The 20,428-nt window shown below is 42.3% G+C and overlaps 1 protein-coding gene across 10 annotated transcripts in view; it reads right to left on the bottom strand.

Moving 5' to 3' along the window:
* The window catches only part of DCX (doublecortin), a 124,892-nt gene extending 105,687 nt beyond the window's left edge, over window positions 1–19,205 (bottom strand). For 6 of the 10 annotated variants that reach the window (XM_042241818.2, XM_060408432.1, XM_060408434.1 and 3 more), the window contains exons 1-3: window positions 19,127–19,205; window positions 16,979–17,364; window positions 7,158–7,498 (exon numbers count right to left, since the gene is read on the bottom strand). In XM_042241818.2, coding sequence (XP_042097752.1) covers window positions 7,158–7,498; window positions 16,979–17,342 — 705 coding nt within the window. In that variant the 5' untranslated portion in view covers window positions 17,343–17,364; window positions 19,127–19,205. Of the gene's footprint in view, window positions 1–7,157; window positions 7,499–16,978; window positions 17,365–18,932 lie in introns of all 10 variants that reach the window. The other 4 variants (XM_042241813.2, XM_042241816.2, XM_042241814.2 and 1 more) reach the window with 1 other exon arrangement.
* Window positions 19,206–20,428: the final 1,223 nt, after the last annotated feature.

The following is a 20,428-nucleotide window of genomic DNA, read 5'->3' as shown; positions in this document are numbered from 1 at the left end:
CTTAAGCCTGCTTTAAAAGTACAAAATCTATCTTTGTATGAGACAGCTTGAAGTCTATACTACATATGGCAAAGTCGTTTGCAAACTATCTCTTTTCAAAGGGCCCAGCCTGGCTCCACTTCTCTGCTCTTTTCTATTTCATGCTCAAGCCAATCCTCTCAAAACCTGTCTCCAGGAATCCAATTTGTAGAAGGTTGAGGAGAGGGAACTTTTGGTAATACAAACATTACCTTTCCAGCCTGGTTTTGTTCAGTGAAGGTCAATGATAAATGACCTCCCATTGAGGGCATAATTTATGTCCATGTGGCCTTTTCTATTGAGCCCAACGTTGACTGACAGGACATAGCGCTAGGAGGGGAGAGAGGTTGGCTATGTGAGACCTGAAGGCCAAGGAGTATAACTAAGACCAGATGTGGCTGGAGGGGGCTGAGATGTGGGGGAGAGGGGGGGAGATGGAGAAGAAACGCCTACACAAGCAAAATAAAGATATATCCACCTTGGGAAATGCACTCAACATTTCCAAGGTTAAGTCCAACTAGTCTTCCTGTGTTGCCTGCAATTACCTTTGTGCTTCCAGCACCCAGTTATTTAGCATAGCAAGATGGAAGGAGAAAGTCTTTCCTGGAATACTTAACAGCAGTTCAAATACCCTTTGTGCTCTCATTTTCCTATTCTACCATCTCATTATTCAAAACATTTCTTAAAATTCCTGTTCTAACTTCCAAAGCTCTGGGTAATCTGGGAATCATTTAAAACTATTTTCTGTTATTCTGAGACCTAAAATTCCTGGTTCAAGTAGTTGGTACTAGAAAGATATAGACAGAAACAGAAAATAAATTCATCTAATTTTAAAAGTTGGCCTAACAGAGCTAACACAAATACTAAAGGCCGTACTTATCCCTTAGGCAGGCATGTTGAGGCCATAGGGAATCTGTGACTGTATAGAACCTGGACGTGGACTAAACTGAGACTAGAGATCCCAGTAAGTATAACATGAAAATGGATGGTGTGAGAAACAGCTGCAGCTAAAAGTCTATTATTAAAGCTCTGAATCTCTAACAGAATCACCATGCCCTGTGCTTAATGGAAATGACTTCAAGGGTAGACCATGTATCTACTGAGCCACTACTACCAAATGAACCAGAAATTTGGGTTCTAGTTTTTGTGTGTCAATGACATTTAACCATAAAGGGTCAGCATGTGGCTTGATTATAGAGATTTATAGCTGGATAATTTAATATGTGAACCGTGAACTTCCAGATGTTCAAGCTGGTTTTAGAAAAGGCAGAGGAACCAGAGATCAAATTGCCAACATCTGCTGGATCATTGAAAAAGCAAGGGAGTTCCAGAAAAACATCTATTTCTGCTTTATTGACCATGCCAAAGCCTTTGACTGTGTGAATCACAATAAACTGTGGAAAATTCTGAAAGAGATGGGAATACCAGACCACCTGACCTGCCTCTTGAGAAATCTGTGTGCAGGTCAGGAAGCAACAGTTAGAACTGGACATGGAACAACAGACTGGTTCCAAATAGGAAAAGGAGTACGTCAAGGCTGTACATTGTCACTCTGCTTATTTAACTTATATGCAGAGTACATCATGAGAAACGCTGGGCTGGAAGAAGCGCAAGCTGGAATTACGATTGCTGGGAGATATATCAATAACCTCAGATACGCAGATGGCACCACGTCTATGGCAGAAAGTGAAGAAGAACTAAAAGCCTCTTGATGAAAGTGAAAGAGAAGAGTCAAAAAATTGGCTTAAAGCTCAACATTCAGAAAACAAAGATCATGGCATCTGGTCCCATCACTTCACGGGAATTAGATGGGGAAACAGTGGAAACAATGTCAGACTTTAATTTTGGGGGCTCCAAAATCACTGCAGATGGTGACTGCAGCCATGAAATTAAAAGACACTTACTCCTTGAAAGGGAAGTTATGACCAACCTAGACAGCATATTAAAAAGCAGAGACATTACTTTGCCAACAAAGGTCTGTCTAGTCAAGGCTATGGTTTTTCCTATGGTCATGTATTGATGTGAGAGTTGGACTATAAATAAAGCCGAATGCAGAAGAATTGATGCTTTTGAACTGTGGTGTTGGAGAAGACTCTTGAGAGTCCCTTGGACTGCAAGGAGATCCAACCAGTCCATCCTAAAGGAGATTAGTCTTGGGTGTTCTTTGGAAGGACTGATGTTGAAGCTGAAACTCCAATACTTTGGCCACCTGATGCGAAGAGCTGACTCATCTGAAAAGACCCTGATGCTGGGAAAGATTGAGGGGAGGAGGAGAAGGGGACGACAGAGGATGAGATGGTTGGATGCCATCACCAACTCGATGGACATGGGTTTGGGTGGACTCCGGGAGTTGGTGATGGACAGGAAGGCCTGGTGAGCTGTGGTTCGTGGGGTCGCAAAGAGTCGGACACAACTGAGTGACTAAACTGAACTGAACTGAATTTTGTCAACACACTGCAACCACTCCAGGAATCAAAAGAACAAGCTCACCTAAGAGTGAACTAATATGTATCACCATCTATCCCTTCATCATGTTTTCCCTGAAGTGAAGTGAAGTGAAAATTGCTCAGTCGTGTCCAACTCTTTGTGACCCCATGAACTGTAACCTGCCAGGCTCCTCGGTCCATGGAATTCTCTAGGCCAGAATACTGGAGTGGGTAGACATTCCCTTCTCCATGGGGTCTTCCCAACAGAGGGACCAAACCCAGGTCTGCTGCATTTCAGGTGGATCCTTTACTGTCTGAGCCACCAGGGAAGCCCTGGCTGCCTAGAAATCCATTATAGCCCCTGGGAGTAGCCAGGGCCCTACGAACTACTCCTTATTCCATTATCAATTTCTTATTGAAGTGAGGAATAAATTGGGACCTCATTCTATTAGTGATGGTTAGCTTCCCCATCTGAGCTTCCCTGGTGGTTCAAGTGGTAAAGAAACTGCCTGCAATGCTGGAGGCCTGGGTTCGATCCCTGAGTCAAGAAGATCCCCTGGAGAAGGAAATGGTTATCCACTCCAGTATTCTTGCCTGGAGAATTCCATGAACAGAGAAGCCTAGCAGGCTACAGTCCATGGTTCACAAAGAATCAGACACAACTAAGCGACTAACACCTGGACTTTTTTCACTACAGCTTCGCTGTCTACACAGACCACAAATATCTCAAAGGAAACTGGTCTTCTACATCAGCAAAACATAAGCCCTAAAAAGATCAAAGGCTCCAAAAGCACGTCCAAACAAAATAAAAACAGAGAGAAAGAGATGAGAGCCATATCCAGATTGCTTGTCAATCATTAGAGCCAGTCAGTCAAATGGTACACATGAGAACAGAAGCAACAATAAATCAGGTATAATCAACTGGGCTGTTTTAACTGGTGATTATTTAAACAAAGGGGCAGAAAACGACTTGATTTGGTCCATTTGGGATCCAGTTAAAGCAAGACTGAAATCAAGTGATGGTCCTGACTTCATGATAAAAACGTTCCATAACAAATAGCCTGGACCATACTTCATCATTTCTGCCTGGTGCCACTTTTAGCCAAAGACAGGCATGGAATCTCAGCCAAGCAAGTCCAAGTCATTGCAACATGTGTGCCTTCAGCATGCACAGAGGAAGGTCATATTCTCAAGTAGTAACAATACCTAGTAGTAATCAAAGTGACTGACAGGTGTTAACATGAGGGCTGTCATCACTAGAATTGGGAAATGGGCTGGGCTCCAAAATTTTGAATTTGGCTCCCACTTTCAGTATACTCAGTCCCTATTTTTTAATTAGTAGGTTTTGTCCCATACCCCTAAATTCTCTTATTTAATGTCCTTGCTGTAACCATATAACAATGTTTGATTTATGGGTTACCCTATGTATGACAATCTTACCAGTGAGGTAAGAGCAGTTAGTTCCTAATCATTCAGCATATTCTCTAAACAGTATTTCATAGTGCTCTCTCTCTCTGTCTTGTGTGTGTGTGTGTGTGTGTGCACGTGTGTGTGTATATCTGTGTATTCCATGAACTATGTTTGTGGTTAAATAAGATTGAGAAATGTGGTGGTTCCATCGCTAAGTTATGTCCAACTCTTGCCGCTCCATGGACTGTAGGCTGCCGGGCTCCTCTGTCCATGGGCTTCTCCAGGCAAGAACACCGGAGTGGGTTGCCATTTCCTTCTTCAGGGGATCTTCCCAACCCACATCTCCTGCATTGCAGGTGGATTCCTTCCTGACTGAGCTATGAGGGAAGCTTCAGATTGGGAAATACTGAGTCTAAATTAAATGGATTTCCTTTCTGCAGGACTTCTCAGAACATTTAGAGTACCAGTGGGCAATGTGAGTCTCTAAGAAAGGTACATAAGGTGCAGCATTTCACAATCTTATTTGACCACAAAACCCTTTCATGAAGAGCTTCTGGGAGTGGGGAAATGGGTTCAGTCCTCAGAATATACTGTGGGAAAAAACTTCTTTAAAAATCTGCCCTCAGTGACTTCTAAGTAAGTAATAGGAGCTTCCCAGGTGGAATATGAACCCCTTTGGAAGCCGGCTATGTCTTCTGATAGACCTAAGTGTAGTCTGGTGCTAGTGGTAAAGAACCCACCTGCCAATGCAGGAGACCCAAAAGATGTGGGTTTGATCCCTGGGCTGGGAAGATCCCCTGGAAAAGGAAATGGCAACCCACCCTAGTATTCTTGCCTGGGAAATTCCATGGACAGAGGGGCTTAGTGGGCTACAGTCTGTGGGGTTGCAGAGTCAGACACAACTGAAAGACCATTCAATCAACAAACATTTATAGAGCATCCACTGTGTATCAGGAGGTGAGCATTTAAAATAAAGATTAAAATTACTTTAACTTTGCATGATGGAGAGAAGTTTACAGAAATATTATTAGATTGGGACCAGACCTTAAAAGATGACCCCCAGGGGTCAGAGTAGGGAGAGGGAGACAATTTAAAGAGAATGAACAGTAAGTGCAGAGTCACTGATGTCTGCCAAGGCATTGTTCTGCTCCCTTGCACACTCCTCCCTGACGTGTCTGTATATGCACCATATCATACTTTGACATTTTGTAAAGTGTTCCCCAAATAAATGGGAACCCATGCTTGAAAGGAGTTGGATGAAAATCCACCATCACTGGACTGGAGCTTGCTTACCTAGGAGGTGGAGGTGTCCTTTATTATTATTATTATTATTATTATTAGGAACAATCCCAGAATGGCAAGGAATGCATAGCCAACAGAAGGCACATCCCATAAAATGCTGGAAATTTGTGGTAAGAATGATAGAAAGGTAAAGTTGAGGAAAGAGACATAACATTTATTAATACATATTTAAATTGTCTGACAATTTACATATTTTATCTCACTTCATGATGAACTGTATGCACACACATTTATATCGTGTGTTTTGATTTCCAGACTGCTTTCATATCCATGATTTCATTTGATCTTCATGAGAATCCTGTGAGCATGGAAAGGGCAGATGTGATTAGCCCCTTTGTGCAGAGAAGCGTGAGCCTCAGAATAGTTACCTGATGAGCCCAAGGTCACAGAGTAAGTGGCAATATCCAGATTAGAAACTATGCCTTCTAAATCCCAGTCTGATATTCCTGGTTTGTATTTGTCCTGTACTTCTTCAAGAGGCTAAAGGTACAGGGAAACGGAATTATGCCTAATGTTAGAAGAATCTTTCTAAAAACTCCAGCTGTTCAACAGTGAAATAGGCTTTTATGAAATTGAAATGGTTGTAGATTATATCCTTGCCATGGAAGGGAGACTAAATATCATGGCTTCTAAGGTCACCCTCAACTCTAAGATTCACTGATCATAAAATTCCTAGGCCGTACTTCTCTGAGGTGAGGTTTCTGATGAGTATTCCTATTCCTGGATAGCTCCTGTTCAATATATACTTGGTCCTCAAAAAACAGATACTCTTTGGACAGATACTTAGGAGTTAGAACTTTTCACACTGCAGACAAACCCATTGCTTTGGTACAACCAACACAAATCACATACAACTAATACCTCCAAGTTTCTCTCAGATCACAAAATGGTTGGGAACAGATAGAAGGCACACATTTATCCAAATCACCATGCACATGTATTTGCGTTTTCCCAGCAACTTAAAATCTTGTAGTGCACAGTATATAATAGAAATGATGGAAGGAGACATAGCTCTGCATTTGAATACTCATAATTCTGATATAGTGAATCAATTTTTTTTAGAATCTATATAGTTCAAACACAAAAGGTATTTTAAGAGGTGGAAAGTATGGACTGATAATAATCCACACTTGTCTTGTCTGATGATGGACCAGGATCCTCTTTAGAGGCAAAGGAATCAGCCACTGTTCCACTTTCCTTGGAACATTTTTTGTCATATATTTACAGCTCCCCATGCTCAAGAGAATGGTGCATCTGTCAGATGGAGACGCCTGGCTGCATTCTTTCCCAGATATTAATATAGGTGGTACTTTAGTACCATAACCAGTGACATGCAGAACCTGATTTGGAGAGGAACAGATGTCAGCATCTTTCTTGGGCTAATTTTAGGATGCTGAAATAATCCCTTTCTCACAGAAACCATCAGTGGAGCCAAATTAAGACAGCTATGTCACATGGAAAAGAGAGGGAAAAAATGTAGTCTTGTGTGAGGCAAAGACAACAAACCAGGGACTTCAGTGCTTCCCCCATATATGACTCCTTCCATAGAATACGGTGGCCACTTCAACTTCTTTTCATCAGAATGGATGTTGAGTACCAATTTAAGAGTATCAGACAGGGAATGAGTGCACAAATCTCATTTCCAGTCATATACATTGAACAATCAAGGTTGCCTCATGTAATAGCTAAATTCATATTCAAAAGAGTATGCAGTACCTAGGTTTCAACACATCTTTTCTTAGCAGATAAGGAAGCTAATAAGTGACCATTCTACTTGGTAAGTCAGAAGCAGATTGCATTCCAAAGCTTCAGATCCCAGCAGACATTGCATTGTCTGCTGAATGGACATTTCTTCCAAATGAGACATAACATATCAGGTAGGGATAATGAGAGGTGGAGGAAGGGTCTTCCAACCAAAAATGATGTTTGAGGTTTAAGATGGTCAACTAAGGATTCAGAACAAATGAAGAGTAATTTGGGGGAAAAAAAAAAAGTGCCTACCTGCTTTCCATCCAGAGTGTAGAGTTTCTTGACAACCCCGGTCTCCAGTTTGATGGCTTCAGTGATATCAGTGAGGACTTGCTCAAAAGAGTGGGCTGTCTTCTTGTTCAGAAGCACACGCACAGCCTTCCGAGGCTTCACCCCACTGCGGATGATGGTCACCAGCTTGGGGCGCACAAAGTCCTTGTTCTCTCTGGCCTGGGCACTGTTGCTGCTGGCCAGGGACTGAGGGGCTTTCATATTGGCAGATGTCTTCACATTGACAGACCAGTTAGGATTGACATTCTTGGTGTACTCCACCTTCTTAAAGAAGTTGTCTGAGGAGCAAACATAGCTTTCCCCTAAGGGAAGAAATACATGGTGATTAATAGCAGGTATATGGACTATTCTAACAAGACTAATAGACGCTGACCTTGGAGTAGGACTTTTGGAAAAATGATGATAACAACAAACCTCATGTGCCATTCCTAATTAGGCTCTCTAACAGTTTGGTCATTCAAATTCAAGGGCAAGTAATCAGCAAAATAGTCTTCATTATAATGGCATACTTAGTGAAAAATCCTATAAAGCTAAGGGTCCCAAGGACAATGAATATATCTAAGTATAATCTACCAAGTGGGGTTCTCAAGCTTGACATTGTTTTACTGGAATTGAAATGTCTATTAACTTCTAGGATATGTGTTAATGTCTAGGGGCATTACTGAAGTGTTTTTTAACATGGCTCTGTTTATTTTTTTATTTAATCTTTTTTTTAAATATAAATTTATTTATTTTAATTGGAGGCTAACTACTTTATTGTATTGGTTTTGCCATACATTAACATGAATCCGCCACGGGTGCACATGTGTTCCCCATCCTGAACCGCCCTCCCACCTCCCTCCCCATCCCATCCCTCAGGGTCATCCCAGTGCACCAGCCCCGAGCACCCTGCCTCATGCATCAAACCTGGACTGACGATTCGTTTCACATATGATAGGATAATTGCTTTACAGAATTTTGTTTGCTTCTGCCAAACATCAACATGAATCAGCCATGGGTATACATGTGTCCCCTCCCTCCACAACCTCCCTCCCGTCTTTCTCCCCATCCCACCCTTACAGGTTGTTACAGAGCCCCTGTTTGAGTTCCCTGAGTCATATAGAAAATTCCCACTGGCTATCTATTTTACATATGGTATTGTAAGTTTCCATTAACATGTCTCTATTTCTTAATGTTCCCATTCTATTTCTGGACTCACAGCCCCATGCCTTTGTTATATTATGAATTGGGGAGAACTTTCAAAATTAATTAATTTATTCCAAGTTAAAGTGACCACAGTAACCTTTCATATTGGGCATACAGTGCAAACTGGCCAAGAAGGCAGACTGTACTTTGGACAGAGTACATGGTTAAGCAGCAGAATACTAAAATGTGAAATGTGTGCATGTGTGTGTGTGTGGTGCATGTATGTGTATAACTGTGTCTTCTACTGATCATCCCCACAGACAGGCAGAAAAACTATCTAAATAATAACCTGGACACACACACACACAAACGTTTCACACTATTTCTTGTGTGTGCAGTCTAGTTCTTGCTTGAGAAATGCTTTCCCATTTTCACCACCCCCTCCCCATCTTTCCATCTTACCGAATGCTACACACTAGCTCTATGTGTTCAGGGCCGTCTTCACCAGTGCTCACTCTTGGCTGCCACAAGTAATGAGGTGGAGATGTGAAAATACATTATACAGCCTGATTATGGATCGGAGGGATCTAGCGCACTTTTCCCATTTACCATGGGCTAGAGGAAATGACTGGGCTTCCCCAGTGGCTAAGTGGTAAAAATCGCCTGCAATGCAGGAGATGTGGGTTCGATCAATGAGTCAGGAAGATCTCCTGGAGAAAGATTTGACAACCTACTCCAGTAGTCTTGCCTGGAGAATTCCATGGACAGAGGAACCTGGCAGGCTATGGTCCATGGGGTTGCAAAGACTCAGACAGGACTGAAGCGACTGAGCATGCATGCACAGGGGAAATGACTAATTCAGCGGAAGAAAGGCAGAGGCCAGAGGCAAGAGGAAGGGATTAGACACCTGGACCTAGAAGCTGGAGAAATGAAGAAAAGAGGTAGGCTCAGCTTGGAGAGGGAGAGACTATTGGAAAAGGTTGAATTTGTCAGGTAAAACACATTAGTCTCAAGGTATACGGAAGTTCATCCAGAGGTCGAGCTGCAGAAAATCAGTGTGATTTAATCAGGTTTAACTCATCAGTAAAAATGTTTAATAAATAAATAAATAAACCCAAGCTGGTGCAAAGAAAGCATTAAACACAATTATAATCTGATGGCTCTTCTTCCTTTGGTCTCAGCAGGAGAACCGAGCAGACATTCAGCTAGGCTGATACTTCACTCCTGGTGCAAATATTGATTGTTGTGCTGTAGCACCAAAGACTTTAAGTCATGTTAATTAATAAATTTCTCAGTTAGTGCTGAGAGAAGATTCAGTTAGATTCTCTAGGGCACCTTTGAGGACATTTAGATGTGAGTGTGGAAGGGGAAGGTAAGCTTCTAACCCTGTTCTGAGTCCCAGGAGTTGCTAGTGTTCCGTCTTGACAAAGAGACCAAGACCTGGGTTTGTAGGTGAGCACAGGCCCCCTCCTACACTCCGTGCCTGCATGCACAGCTAGGACGGGGGAAGTCAAAGACCTCAGCCGAAAGAAACCCTAATTTCTCTGGCTCCCACTGGCCAATTCAATCCAACCGAAGTGATTAGAGGGTTTGGTCTTTAGTTTTTGACTTAAAGGATGAAGGGACCCTTTCAATTCCTCCATATATTTATAGCCATTATTCCCCACATGCTAGAAATGGCCTCTTGCCTTACCACTCTCCCAGATGCACGGCACCTTCCACGAGGTCACTGCCTTTGAGTCAGATGTTTTCCATAATTTGTCATGTACTTTAAAACTCTGTCAGACAACTGGTGGTGTGCAAATGTATGAGGCTATATATTTATGATTTCACTCATCTACAGTCTCCTCTGGAGAGTCAGCTGTGTAGCCCTATTAGGACTCTAGACTTTTTTTTGCTTCCATCTCTTAAACCTCTTAAGCCTCTGAACTATGAGTATGATTAACCACCCCAGATGAAAATGAACACGATCGCAGACAGCTACAGTATCATATGGCACCCAAGAACTTTTCCGAGGGCCCAGCTCTCAGCCAAATCTATGTTGAACACTTTCCAACAGTACATTTTAGTCTCTCTACTCTCTTTCCTTTTGGCCCCAATATGAAGTAATGGAAAAAGAGCAGCTGATGTGATGTCAGTCAGAATGGGGTTCCCCAATATTTTCTTGTTGTGCACCCTTGGGCAAATTACCTAACTCCCCTTCACTTCAGTTAGTTGTCCGTGAAGTAGGGATGATGATAACAATATCTACTTCTGAAGGTTGCTCTGGGGCTCAAGCTGAGCCCACAGCCTGGTACCTAGTAAGCACTTGATAAATGCCGGCCATCACTATCTGAAGGAATAAAGAGAGAACTAGAAGAGCAAAGAGGGAAAGGAGGAAGAAAGAGTTTAGAGAAAGGAGATGAAAAGAGGAGGAGTAGAAGCTGAAGGAAAGAAAAGAAGCAGCAGCAAAGGGCAGCCATCTTGGAACTGTGCCATAATCCATATAGAATATGAGCACTGCATGGGACTCATGCTTCAAAGATAATATTTCCTGAGGCTTGAGAGAAGGCCTTCGAGTGCTTCAATGCCAAATGTGGTAACTTTATGGCTAACACCAAGCAAATCCACTTGCTGCCACTGCTGGCGCACACTGAGGGCAGAATATTTTTAAAGGTTATCTTTTTCTAGAGCAGTTTTAGGTTCACAGTAAAATTCAGGGGAAGGTACAGATTTTCCATAGGACCCCTGACCCCATAATACATACCTGCACCCATTATCTGCATCCCCCAACAGAGGGCAAGATGTTCCTGATGGTGGAGGGGAAGTCAGACAGACCTAGATTCAAATCCTACCCAACCCAACAAGTTGGGTTGACCTCGGGCAAATCATTTAATATCTCAGTCGCAGCTTTTCTGTCTATAATGGAAGGTATTGTGCTAGGTGACATTTCAGTTCCTTCCAGCCCTAAAGGTCTATAAGAAGGAATTTTCTTCTCTTCTCCATCCCAAACAGGCTTTGGGAGACAGAGTTGTTATGGTAATGGCCTGTTAAAGAAATAGGTGCCCACCACTAAGGACTCTCCTCTTCCAGAAAGATAACAAATGAGCTGCTTCTCTTGATCAAAGTTTCCTTGTTCTGATTTTGTGAGCATCTGCAATACGTGCTGCCAGAGCTCAATGCTTCTTGCAGGTCCAGCTGCCAGGCACTTGGAGCTGGGGTGGGGGGCAGTGGGAGGCAGGGGGGTGGGGGATGTTGCACCTTTACACAGCTGAGTCCTACTCCTGTCACAGCTTCCAGGAGCCATTTCCCACCCGCTGGAAGTCGAAAAGGAAAGCTGGCTTCAGAGCCAAGCAAGGTGACAATTTGCTGGAATCGACAATCTGCTTCAGGGCGAGGGGGTAAGGAAATGAAGTCATGGAAGCAAAGCTGAAAGGGCAGGAAGGGAACAAGCTGTGGCCTCAAGATGATCTAATGTCTACCTCTCTTCACTTTCAGGAGGACTCCATTTCCAAAAGCATTGAATATGTTTATAGTTTCTCAGTGCAAAAAGCACATCTGTCTGGACTTTCTCCTCTTTTTCTGGGCTTCCTCCCTCCAGAAGGAAAATATTAAATGGCACTTTATCGTATTATCAGATCTATTAGTGATGTATCACTCTCCCAGGTATCTTAAAATCCTCCTCTTTGGCAATGTGCTTGCTTTAGTAGTTAGAAGATAAACTAGTGAGAAAGTGGTTTCATTTCATTGGAACAAATGAGCTATGGCAAAGAAAGTGGATCATAGCCAGTGTCACCATACAGATCTTTCAACAAGGCTGTACCAATTTAAATATTTTGTCCCAAGATCTGCATAATAATGCTCAAGATGATACCGTGAAGATTGATCTGGGTACTTACATACAAGAAAGTAGGGAAGGAATTAGACAGTACATAAGGGAAGAACAATTCTCTAATGAAAGACTAAACAACAAAAATGCCACTCTTGGATTTCATTCGTTGATCCACTGGTAATGCAGCTCATACATATATGGCCACATTCTGTATGGCTTCACGAAACCTTTCATGTAACCAAGGAACTGTGGGAAAACTGACATCAATAACCTGACTTTGGTCCAAAACAGTCCCCTTACTACTTTCAGTATCTAGCGGGAGACAGTAAGACTAGAGAGGCATTAGACAAAGGAGTGCCACAAGGCCATAGTGATTATTAACCAATTGGTTTCAATTTTATTTTATTTAGGCTAACTATTTCATAATGTGGCCATTTGGAAACATAGTATGTTCCATGCTTCATTATTTCTCTAAGATAAACAAGTCAAAAAACAAAAAGATTTCTGTATTCCCAGGAATACCCACTAATGTAGGTAGCTAAAGGAGACCATCAAGATTATTTACTCTAATACTTTCCCAAGTTTAACTGCTTGTAAGGTTCACTTGGGGAAATCTGTAAAAACACATGCTGGGGATTCTGAGTCAATTCCTGGGTGTGGCCCAGGAACTGATATTTTTCTAAAGCCCTAAAAGATTCTGAAAAGCAGGCAGGTTTGGAAGCCACTAGCTATTCCAACCTCTCACTAGCATTATTATTATTATTATATCATGAACCACAATAGTCCCTTGGAGCTGCAGCTTTACCTTGTCAATGTGTTTCCATATCTATTATCTAATTTTATCCTCACAATCACTCTAATAGATACAGAAGGCAGGTGTTACTAGTCTCATTTTACAGATAAGAATATTACAATAGATATACAAAATGTGCTCTATACTTATGATACAATATTATTCCTTTAAAAAAAGGAATGGCGACTTCCCTAACAGTCTAGTGGTTAAGATTCTGTGCTTTCAAGGCAGAGGGCTTGGGTTCAATCCCTGGTCAAGGAATTAGATCCCACATGTCACCCAGTGCATTCAAAAAAGTAAAAACTTTTTAAAAAGAAGTGAAGTATTGATACATGGTATAAGTTAGTTAAGTGTTAGTCGCTCAGTCCTGTCCAACTCTTTGCAATTCCATGGACTACAGCCCACCAGGCTTCTCTGTCCATATAAACCTTGAAAACATTTTCTAAGTGAAAACAAGCCAGTCACAAAAACCACATAGAATATGATTTCAATTTCTATAAAATATCCAGTCTCAGCAGATCTGTAGAGACATAGGCAGATAAGTAGTCATCTAGGGCTGAAGAGAATACAGTAAGTGGGCAGTGACTGCTAATTGGTACAGTGTTTCTTTTGGAGATGATGAAAATGGGATAAAATTAGATTATGATGATGGTTTCATCACTTGGTAAATTTTCTAAAAATCATTTAATTCAGTTGGTGAATTTTACAGTGTGCAAACTAAACCCTAATAAATTTGGGTTTTTAAAAGTTGTTTTAAAAAGAGAGAACATTAGTCACAGTGATGATAAGAAGAAATCTATAGTCATGTAGCTTAACCAGCTATAAACTAGGATGACTCAAATATTGGGTTGGCCAAGAAGATCATTCGAGTTTTTCAGTACCATCTTAAGAAAACCTAAAACTTTTATGCCAACTCAATAGTAACATCTACCATTATTGGAATTTTCAGGTGGCGCTAGTGGTAAAGAACCCGTCTCTGCCAAGGCAGGAGAGCCGGTTTCAATCCCTGGGTCAGGAAGATCCGCAAGAGAAGGAAATGACAAACCACCCAGTATTCTTGCCTGGAGAATCCCATGGATAGAGTAGCCTGGCAGCCTACAGTCCATGGGGTCACAAAGAGTCGGACATGACTGAGTGACTAAACTACAACCCTTTATTGAGTACTGCTAATGTGCCAGGCAGAATACTAAACAATTTATAGTCATTGTCTCATTTAACCCTCAAAGCAGTTATGCCCACTTTACAGATGAACAACTGAGGCTTGGGAGGCCTAAATGGTTTCCCCAAGTTCACACAAGCTAGCAGGTGGCAGAGCTTGGATTTGAACCAAATCTGATTCTAAAAATTTATTTTCCTGTTATAACCTTCTGCCTCTAAGACAAGAACCCAATGAATCTGACTCTTCCCCCAGGGATCTTTCCAAACTTTTCAATTTGAAGTCTCTTGTAAAGCAACATGTAAATTATTTGTTTTAATCATTCATTTAACCTCTTCCAAAGGTGAACAAAGTAAAAGACTTTTATCCTCTATTCCTACATGAGTAGTTGCAAAAGGACAAAAAAAAAAAGGAGTGAAAACAACTGTCCCCCCTTTTTTGGTTGTACCATGCAGCATGTGGGATCTTAGTTTCCCCACCAGGGATTGAACCCCTGGTCCCTGCAATGGAAGCACAAAGTACCAACCACTGGACCACCGGGGAAATCCCAAAGACCCCTTTTCTTTATCCTCTTCATATCTGTGTATGTTCCCATTTGGCGCAATGGTGATGGAAAATTGGTCACAGTTCTCAGTGCTATCCCAGGAATATCCTACAATTTCCTTGACTGAATCGCAGTACTTAGGACTGAGAGGGCATTGAGGGCACAGCAGACTGTGACTGTAAGTGACATGTGAATAAATGCAAATGAGCTTTAGTCACATTCTGCATAAATTCACACTCTGCACACTCACCAGAAATTCACCAGGAAGTACTACTACTGCACCCAAGAGTGGTAAATGAGAGGAGTCCAATCTAGCAGAACTCAAAAGGATCAAGAGAAAAGAAAGCTGCAGTCTTCAAAATTGTATTTATTACATATATTCAGCTAAGATGATCACAACATACACCACAATACACATATACGTATGCACGTGTGCATACACACACACACACACACACACACACAAATCCAGGAAGGAAAATCAATACCAAGGGCCACTCTTTGAGCAAGACATGTTAAAAATGTATTTGGGGAAGAGAGGAATATGTGCATGAGATCTCACATTAGACACAAAAACACTGTAATCCTTGCTCCAAATACAATGGCACTTGATTCAGAATTCTGCCTGAGCATCTACGATGGTCTTTAAAAGACAGCAGCTAGTAGAAATGTGGACATACTGGTGATTCAGGTGCTTTGTTTATGAAAATTATTACAGAGAAAACACTCCCCCCACCCCAGTTTGACTGAGATGTGGATTTTACAGTGACAAAGGACGCAAGCCCTATCGATTACTCTGTTGGACAGCTCCCTGGATCCAGCTTCTAGTCCTTCAAGTTTGCCCGGACTCTCCTTTCTTTTAGGATATTTGCTAGGATGGCCAATCCTTCAATGTTCAGAAGCCTAGGATTAACCTCTTCCTGGCCCTCCAGCACCTGATCAAATAATCAAGCCCCATCAGCATTGTTTCTCAAGGTCCACTTGGAGAAAAACCTCAGACTTGAACCCTGCCTGAGACCCAGATCTGGCAGCCATATGGGCACCGGCTCTTATAAGTAACTGGCCCCAAATCACTTGACCTGACTTGAAAAACAGCAGCTCCTTGCGAGAATGTGCTCTTGTACAAGGGAAGCCCTCATGCTCCTTTGTTTAGGAATACAAGAAACCTAGAAGCAGTGAATCAGAGGCGGGGCACTGCCTATCAAGTCCTTTAATGTGCTGTTTCTCCTTCCTTGCCAGCTGTTTCAAAATTTGGTTTCCCTAGAGATCTGCCCGTTCTAAACTCATCTGCTCAGGGGAATGGAAAGAATGAGGAGGGAGGGTTGGAGAATGGGAAGAAGTTTGGTGGTGGGGGGGAACATTTTCATTATCACAAGGACTCTTGAAGGACTCCTAAAGCTGTCCTTTAAAGTATTGTCAGGTGAAACCAATCACACATTACACCCATGAAAAAGTGGGGTGGGGAGGCATCCTCAATATACTTGATTTGATAAAGTGAAATATTAAGAACATGTCCCCAGATCTATTTATCTATATGATCATGAAAAAGACTTCATGGCTGAGCAAGTTTGGGCAAGAGCTGGAGTTTTCCTTGTTTTTGAGTTGAGTGCACAGGTTGTCAGGATTTTCAGCAATCTTGTCATAAAATTCAATTGCAGAACCAAAATCTAGAAATCTGTTTAAATACAGATTTAGGTATAGCGGGTCAGTTCCTATTCTAATAGGAATAGTGTTTATTAAAATACCAGACATACCTACAGCTTTATTTGGCATTTCTCTTAATGACCTCAGCCTGAGGGACACACCCTGAAGTGGGCTTTTTAGAAGCAACAGCTGAGCAGTGACCACTTACCTAAAAGTATAATCCTTTGTGAATACGTTGGGGAAGTCCAGCTTTTAGGGTGCACGTTTCCATGAGTTGCCATTCACAAAGAGTCTCTCCGCAGTTTAAAGGATATAAGTATACAATGTTTTCTTTCTCTTAACCCAACCAAACCTCCTTCCTCATTTTATACCCCTAAGGATTTTACGGTCTGCCTCAATAGTGCTCTTTAGAGTTGATGATGAACAAATTCTAGAGTAAACGGTACAATTCAGATTTTTCTTTGTATACCCTGGGAGATCAACACAATGCATCCTCACAGTCAGCCACACTTCAACCCCAGCCGAGACTGAAGCCCACGGAGGGTAATGGCTAATGATTCTGACTATGCCTACAGAATCAGAAGTCTCAGCAGCACCCTCATGTTTTAACAAACATAGTTCCCAATTTCTTTTAATCAAAGCCAAGAAATGTAACCATAAGTAACAATAACCCCTCCCACTAAGGGCCACCACCCACTCCTCGAATTACCTTCCTCCAGTTCATCCATGCTTCCAATTTTCCGGGATCCATCAATGGTGTAAATGTAGCGCACTCCCTGAGGCAGGTTGATGTTGTCAGACAGAGATCGTGTCAGGTCAGCCAGCAAGGCATCGAAGCTGCGAAAACGGTCAGAGGACACAGCGTACACAATCCCCTTGAAGTAGCGGTCCCCATTGCGGTAGAAACGTACCTTCTTGGCTTTCTTCTCGTTGCTTAGTGCCTGCAAGGTTCGGGTTCGGTAGAAGCTACAATGGGCGCTGTGAGTGGGGCTAGGTAGCCCGTTCATCCGCGAGCCTCTCATGTTCCTGGATGTCTTATCTCTTTCGTCAAAATGTCCAAAATCAAGTTCCATATTTTGGTGGAACCTCAGAGACCTGAGTGTTGGAGAAAAGCGGGGAGGCGGAGGGGGATGAAAGGAAGCAAAGAAAAGGGGCGAGGAGGGGGAAAAAAGAAAGGAATTCAAATATTAGCGAGATCCAGATCTGCAATCTGCTGCTTGTGAAAAGAACTGGTTGAAAAAAGCCCGTGACCCATCTGCTGCTTGCCCCTGACCTGCAAGAATATTGATCTTAATAGAGAAGAGGGAGGGGCTGGAGGGGTGCTGGTGGTTGTGGGGGTGGGGGTGAGAGATGCAGAGGGAGGCACTTTGGGCACTGTTCCAAAGAGAGGAGAGGGAGGGATTTTGAAATCGCTTAAAATAATGGGACTTACTGACAGTGGCTCCTATCAAATTGTAACTTCAGGGTAAATACATTAAAACTGGCATCTGTTTCCTCACACATGCCCACATGACTAACGGTTGTAAATGAATCCATAGCCTGACAAAATTCCCCTTGAAGGGAACAGAAGGACCTAGCCAAGGTTAGCATCTCTAGCTCAGAAGTGATCTTTGCATTTCAGTGAAATAATTGTAAGGGTAGTGTTTTAATTTTATTCCAAGCCCCCTTTCCTACTTTAATGTGTGCATCCCCTCCCCCCTAGAATAAAGTAGGATTCTCCTTTAAAGCCACAGCCTCTAGGGAACAGCCAGTCTTTGTGCTATTCATCAACCCCCTTCCCCACCAAGCTGGTGCAGCTATCCGACATTCATAAGAAATAAGCTGGGAGAAAAAAAAAAAAGGATTACAAAAATCAGTTATTTAACAAGTTATTTGTTCTGCTTTAGCCCTGGTACCATTTGGCCACAAAATCCTTCCTTCCACCCCCTAGCCCCCCGCTTTCTCTAGGTGCTCTACCCTCCATCAACGATGCAGCCCCATCTCTTAATGGAATATTTTAATTGTGTAAAGATTCTCTAATGAGTCCCTGAATAGCATATGGGACCTTTAGAAGCAAGCACACCTTCCATTGTTCTGGGTTTCTACACTGAATGAAGGGGCATTTCACCCTCACAGCAGGCAGCACACCCCAAATTTGTCTATTGCCTAGGTGTGTTAGCTGAGGCAAAAGATAGTCATCTGTCAGATTTACTTTCCCCCTTTCTGCTGAAAGAATGAATGAAAGAAAGGAAATCACAATATGAAACCAAATACAAAAGAAGCCCCCAATGCTAGCAAAGGTAGTGACAGCCTAGGAAACAAACTATTAACATGCATTGCACAGACCGGGATAAAAGGACTCACAAAGCATGCAGGGCTCAGCTGCTACACACTGCCACATTGAGATATTTGCAGGGGACCAGGAGGACAGGCAATAAAGGAGGACTGGTGCCTAGCAGGTTTGCCAGGCTCGGTCCTTCTTTTCTTCCAATGTCACCATGACCTGTGCTGAGCTCAGCATTGTCTCTGTCAGACAACCTGCAGTGTAAGAGACCCCACCTCCTCAAAACAAGTAGCAAGCATCTCCCCAGGCATGCCAGCAACACTGGGCTTTGCTTTAGAATCTGGGGTGGTATTATTCTAAAATCAATATCACAGTGAAAACAAAAGAACATCAAACTCACTTTTCCAATGGAAAATCCCAGGTAGAGGCTTAGGGAAAAAATCCAATAGAATAAGGCAGAAAAGAGGGGAGAAGAGAAAGAAAGAGAAAGAGGACACACTGAGAGAGAGGGAGAGAGCGCGCACTTTGCCTTGTGCTTTTTCCCTTTGGCATCTCTTACGTTCTCCCTGAAAATCACTCGAAAGACCCACTCACCGGTTTTCTGCTGGTTGGGTGGAGATGCTGAGAGAAAGAAAACCAATCTCTCTATGCCTTTGTTGTCTGAGCTCCAAGCAAGAAATTCCTGCCAGGGTGGATAGATGCCTTCTAGGTCCTAGTGCCTTGTCCAGCTTCTCCCCTTTACCCGGGCTTAGTGAATCCCCCAACCTCCTTTGATTAATTACATGCTTTTTTTTTCAATTCACAGGCTGCATTAACAGCTAGAAAGGTTTCATTTATAACCAACAGGAAATTGCAGGGTAGCAAAAAGATTGCACAGGCAAGTTCAGAATGCCCTAATGAGCAACGTGCTAGTCTTTTCTTTTAGGCAATTGGCAATTTTACTTGGCCAAAACCTTGGCCTACTCTGCCTGGGGGCCAGACTCAGGCAGTCAAACCAACCTTCTTAGAAATTGTAGCTCTCTTCATTTAACGTTCTTGACAGAAAAACAATCAAATATATGAATTCTTTATGGCATTTTAGTTCATGCATCCAACAGCTAGTTGTTTTGAAATGAGGTTAGTGGAGTAGACTAAGAAGCAGTAGAAAAGGGACAAGACAAGGGAAAATCATTCCAGAATATCATGGAGGATGAAGTTGAAGATGGCTCTCAAAGACATTCTAGCTTGGTGGAATAGTTTTGTTCATGGGATCTACAGAGAGTTTCAGAGTTCCAATCTAACCCAGAGACCTTTCTGTGTGAAGTGAGCCCAGTCTGATGGCTACAAGATAAGTATTAATAGCTCTCTCTTCAAACTGCCTATTTGTTACTAATTGGCTTCTTTCTATCAAATATGTTATACAAAGCCAGGAAACATCCCTATTGAATTCAAGAAATCAGGCTGAACTATAAGACAAGAAAAGTGAGAAACTCCAGTGGGGGTGGGTTACCATCTTCAACTGAGGCTCCATGCATTAATATGCAGTGGCTTTGAATTATCATTGTTCCATTTCTGCTAGGCTTCCAGGAGGCTCAGAGATAATCATGTGCTCAGGATTGATATTCTGTCTGATTCTTAATGTAATTAACCCTCCTTTCTAGATATAATGTTAGATGACCTATAATTAAGCTCTTGCTATGCACGTGTTTTACTGTAAACTGCCTTAAAGTGGGATAAAAAAATATGATTTTTCTTCTCTGGAAGGTGCTAGCTCAGCAAAGCCTAAGCAATCTATCTTAGTTGGGTGGTCAGCATCAAGTGTGCCACCTGCCCAGTCAAGTCCTCCTAACACTTTGCTGCTGCTCTCCTGGTTTCTAAATAAGTACTTCAGGGGACAGCATCCCTGTCTTCTTCCAT

The sequence above is a fragment of the Ovis aries genome, chromosome X, assembly GCF_016772045.2.
Source record: "Ovis aries strain OAR_USU_Benz2616 breed Rambouillet chromosome X, ARS-UI_Ramb_v3.0, whole genome shotgun sequence".
Lineage (NCBI taxonomy): Eukaryota > Metazoa > Chordata > Mammalia > Artiodactyla > Bovidae > Ovis > Ovis aries.
The sequence above is the reverse complement of the archived record's forward strand: the minus strand, read 5'-3'. Positions and strand labels throughout refer to the sequence as shown.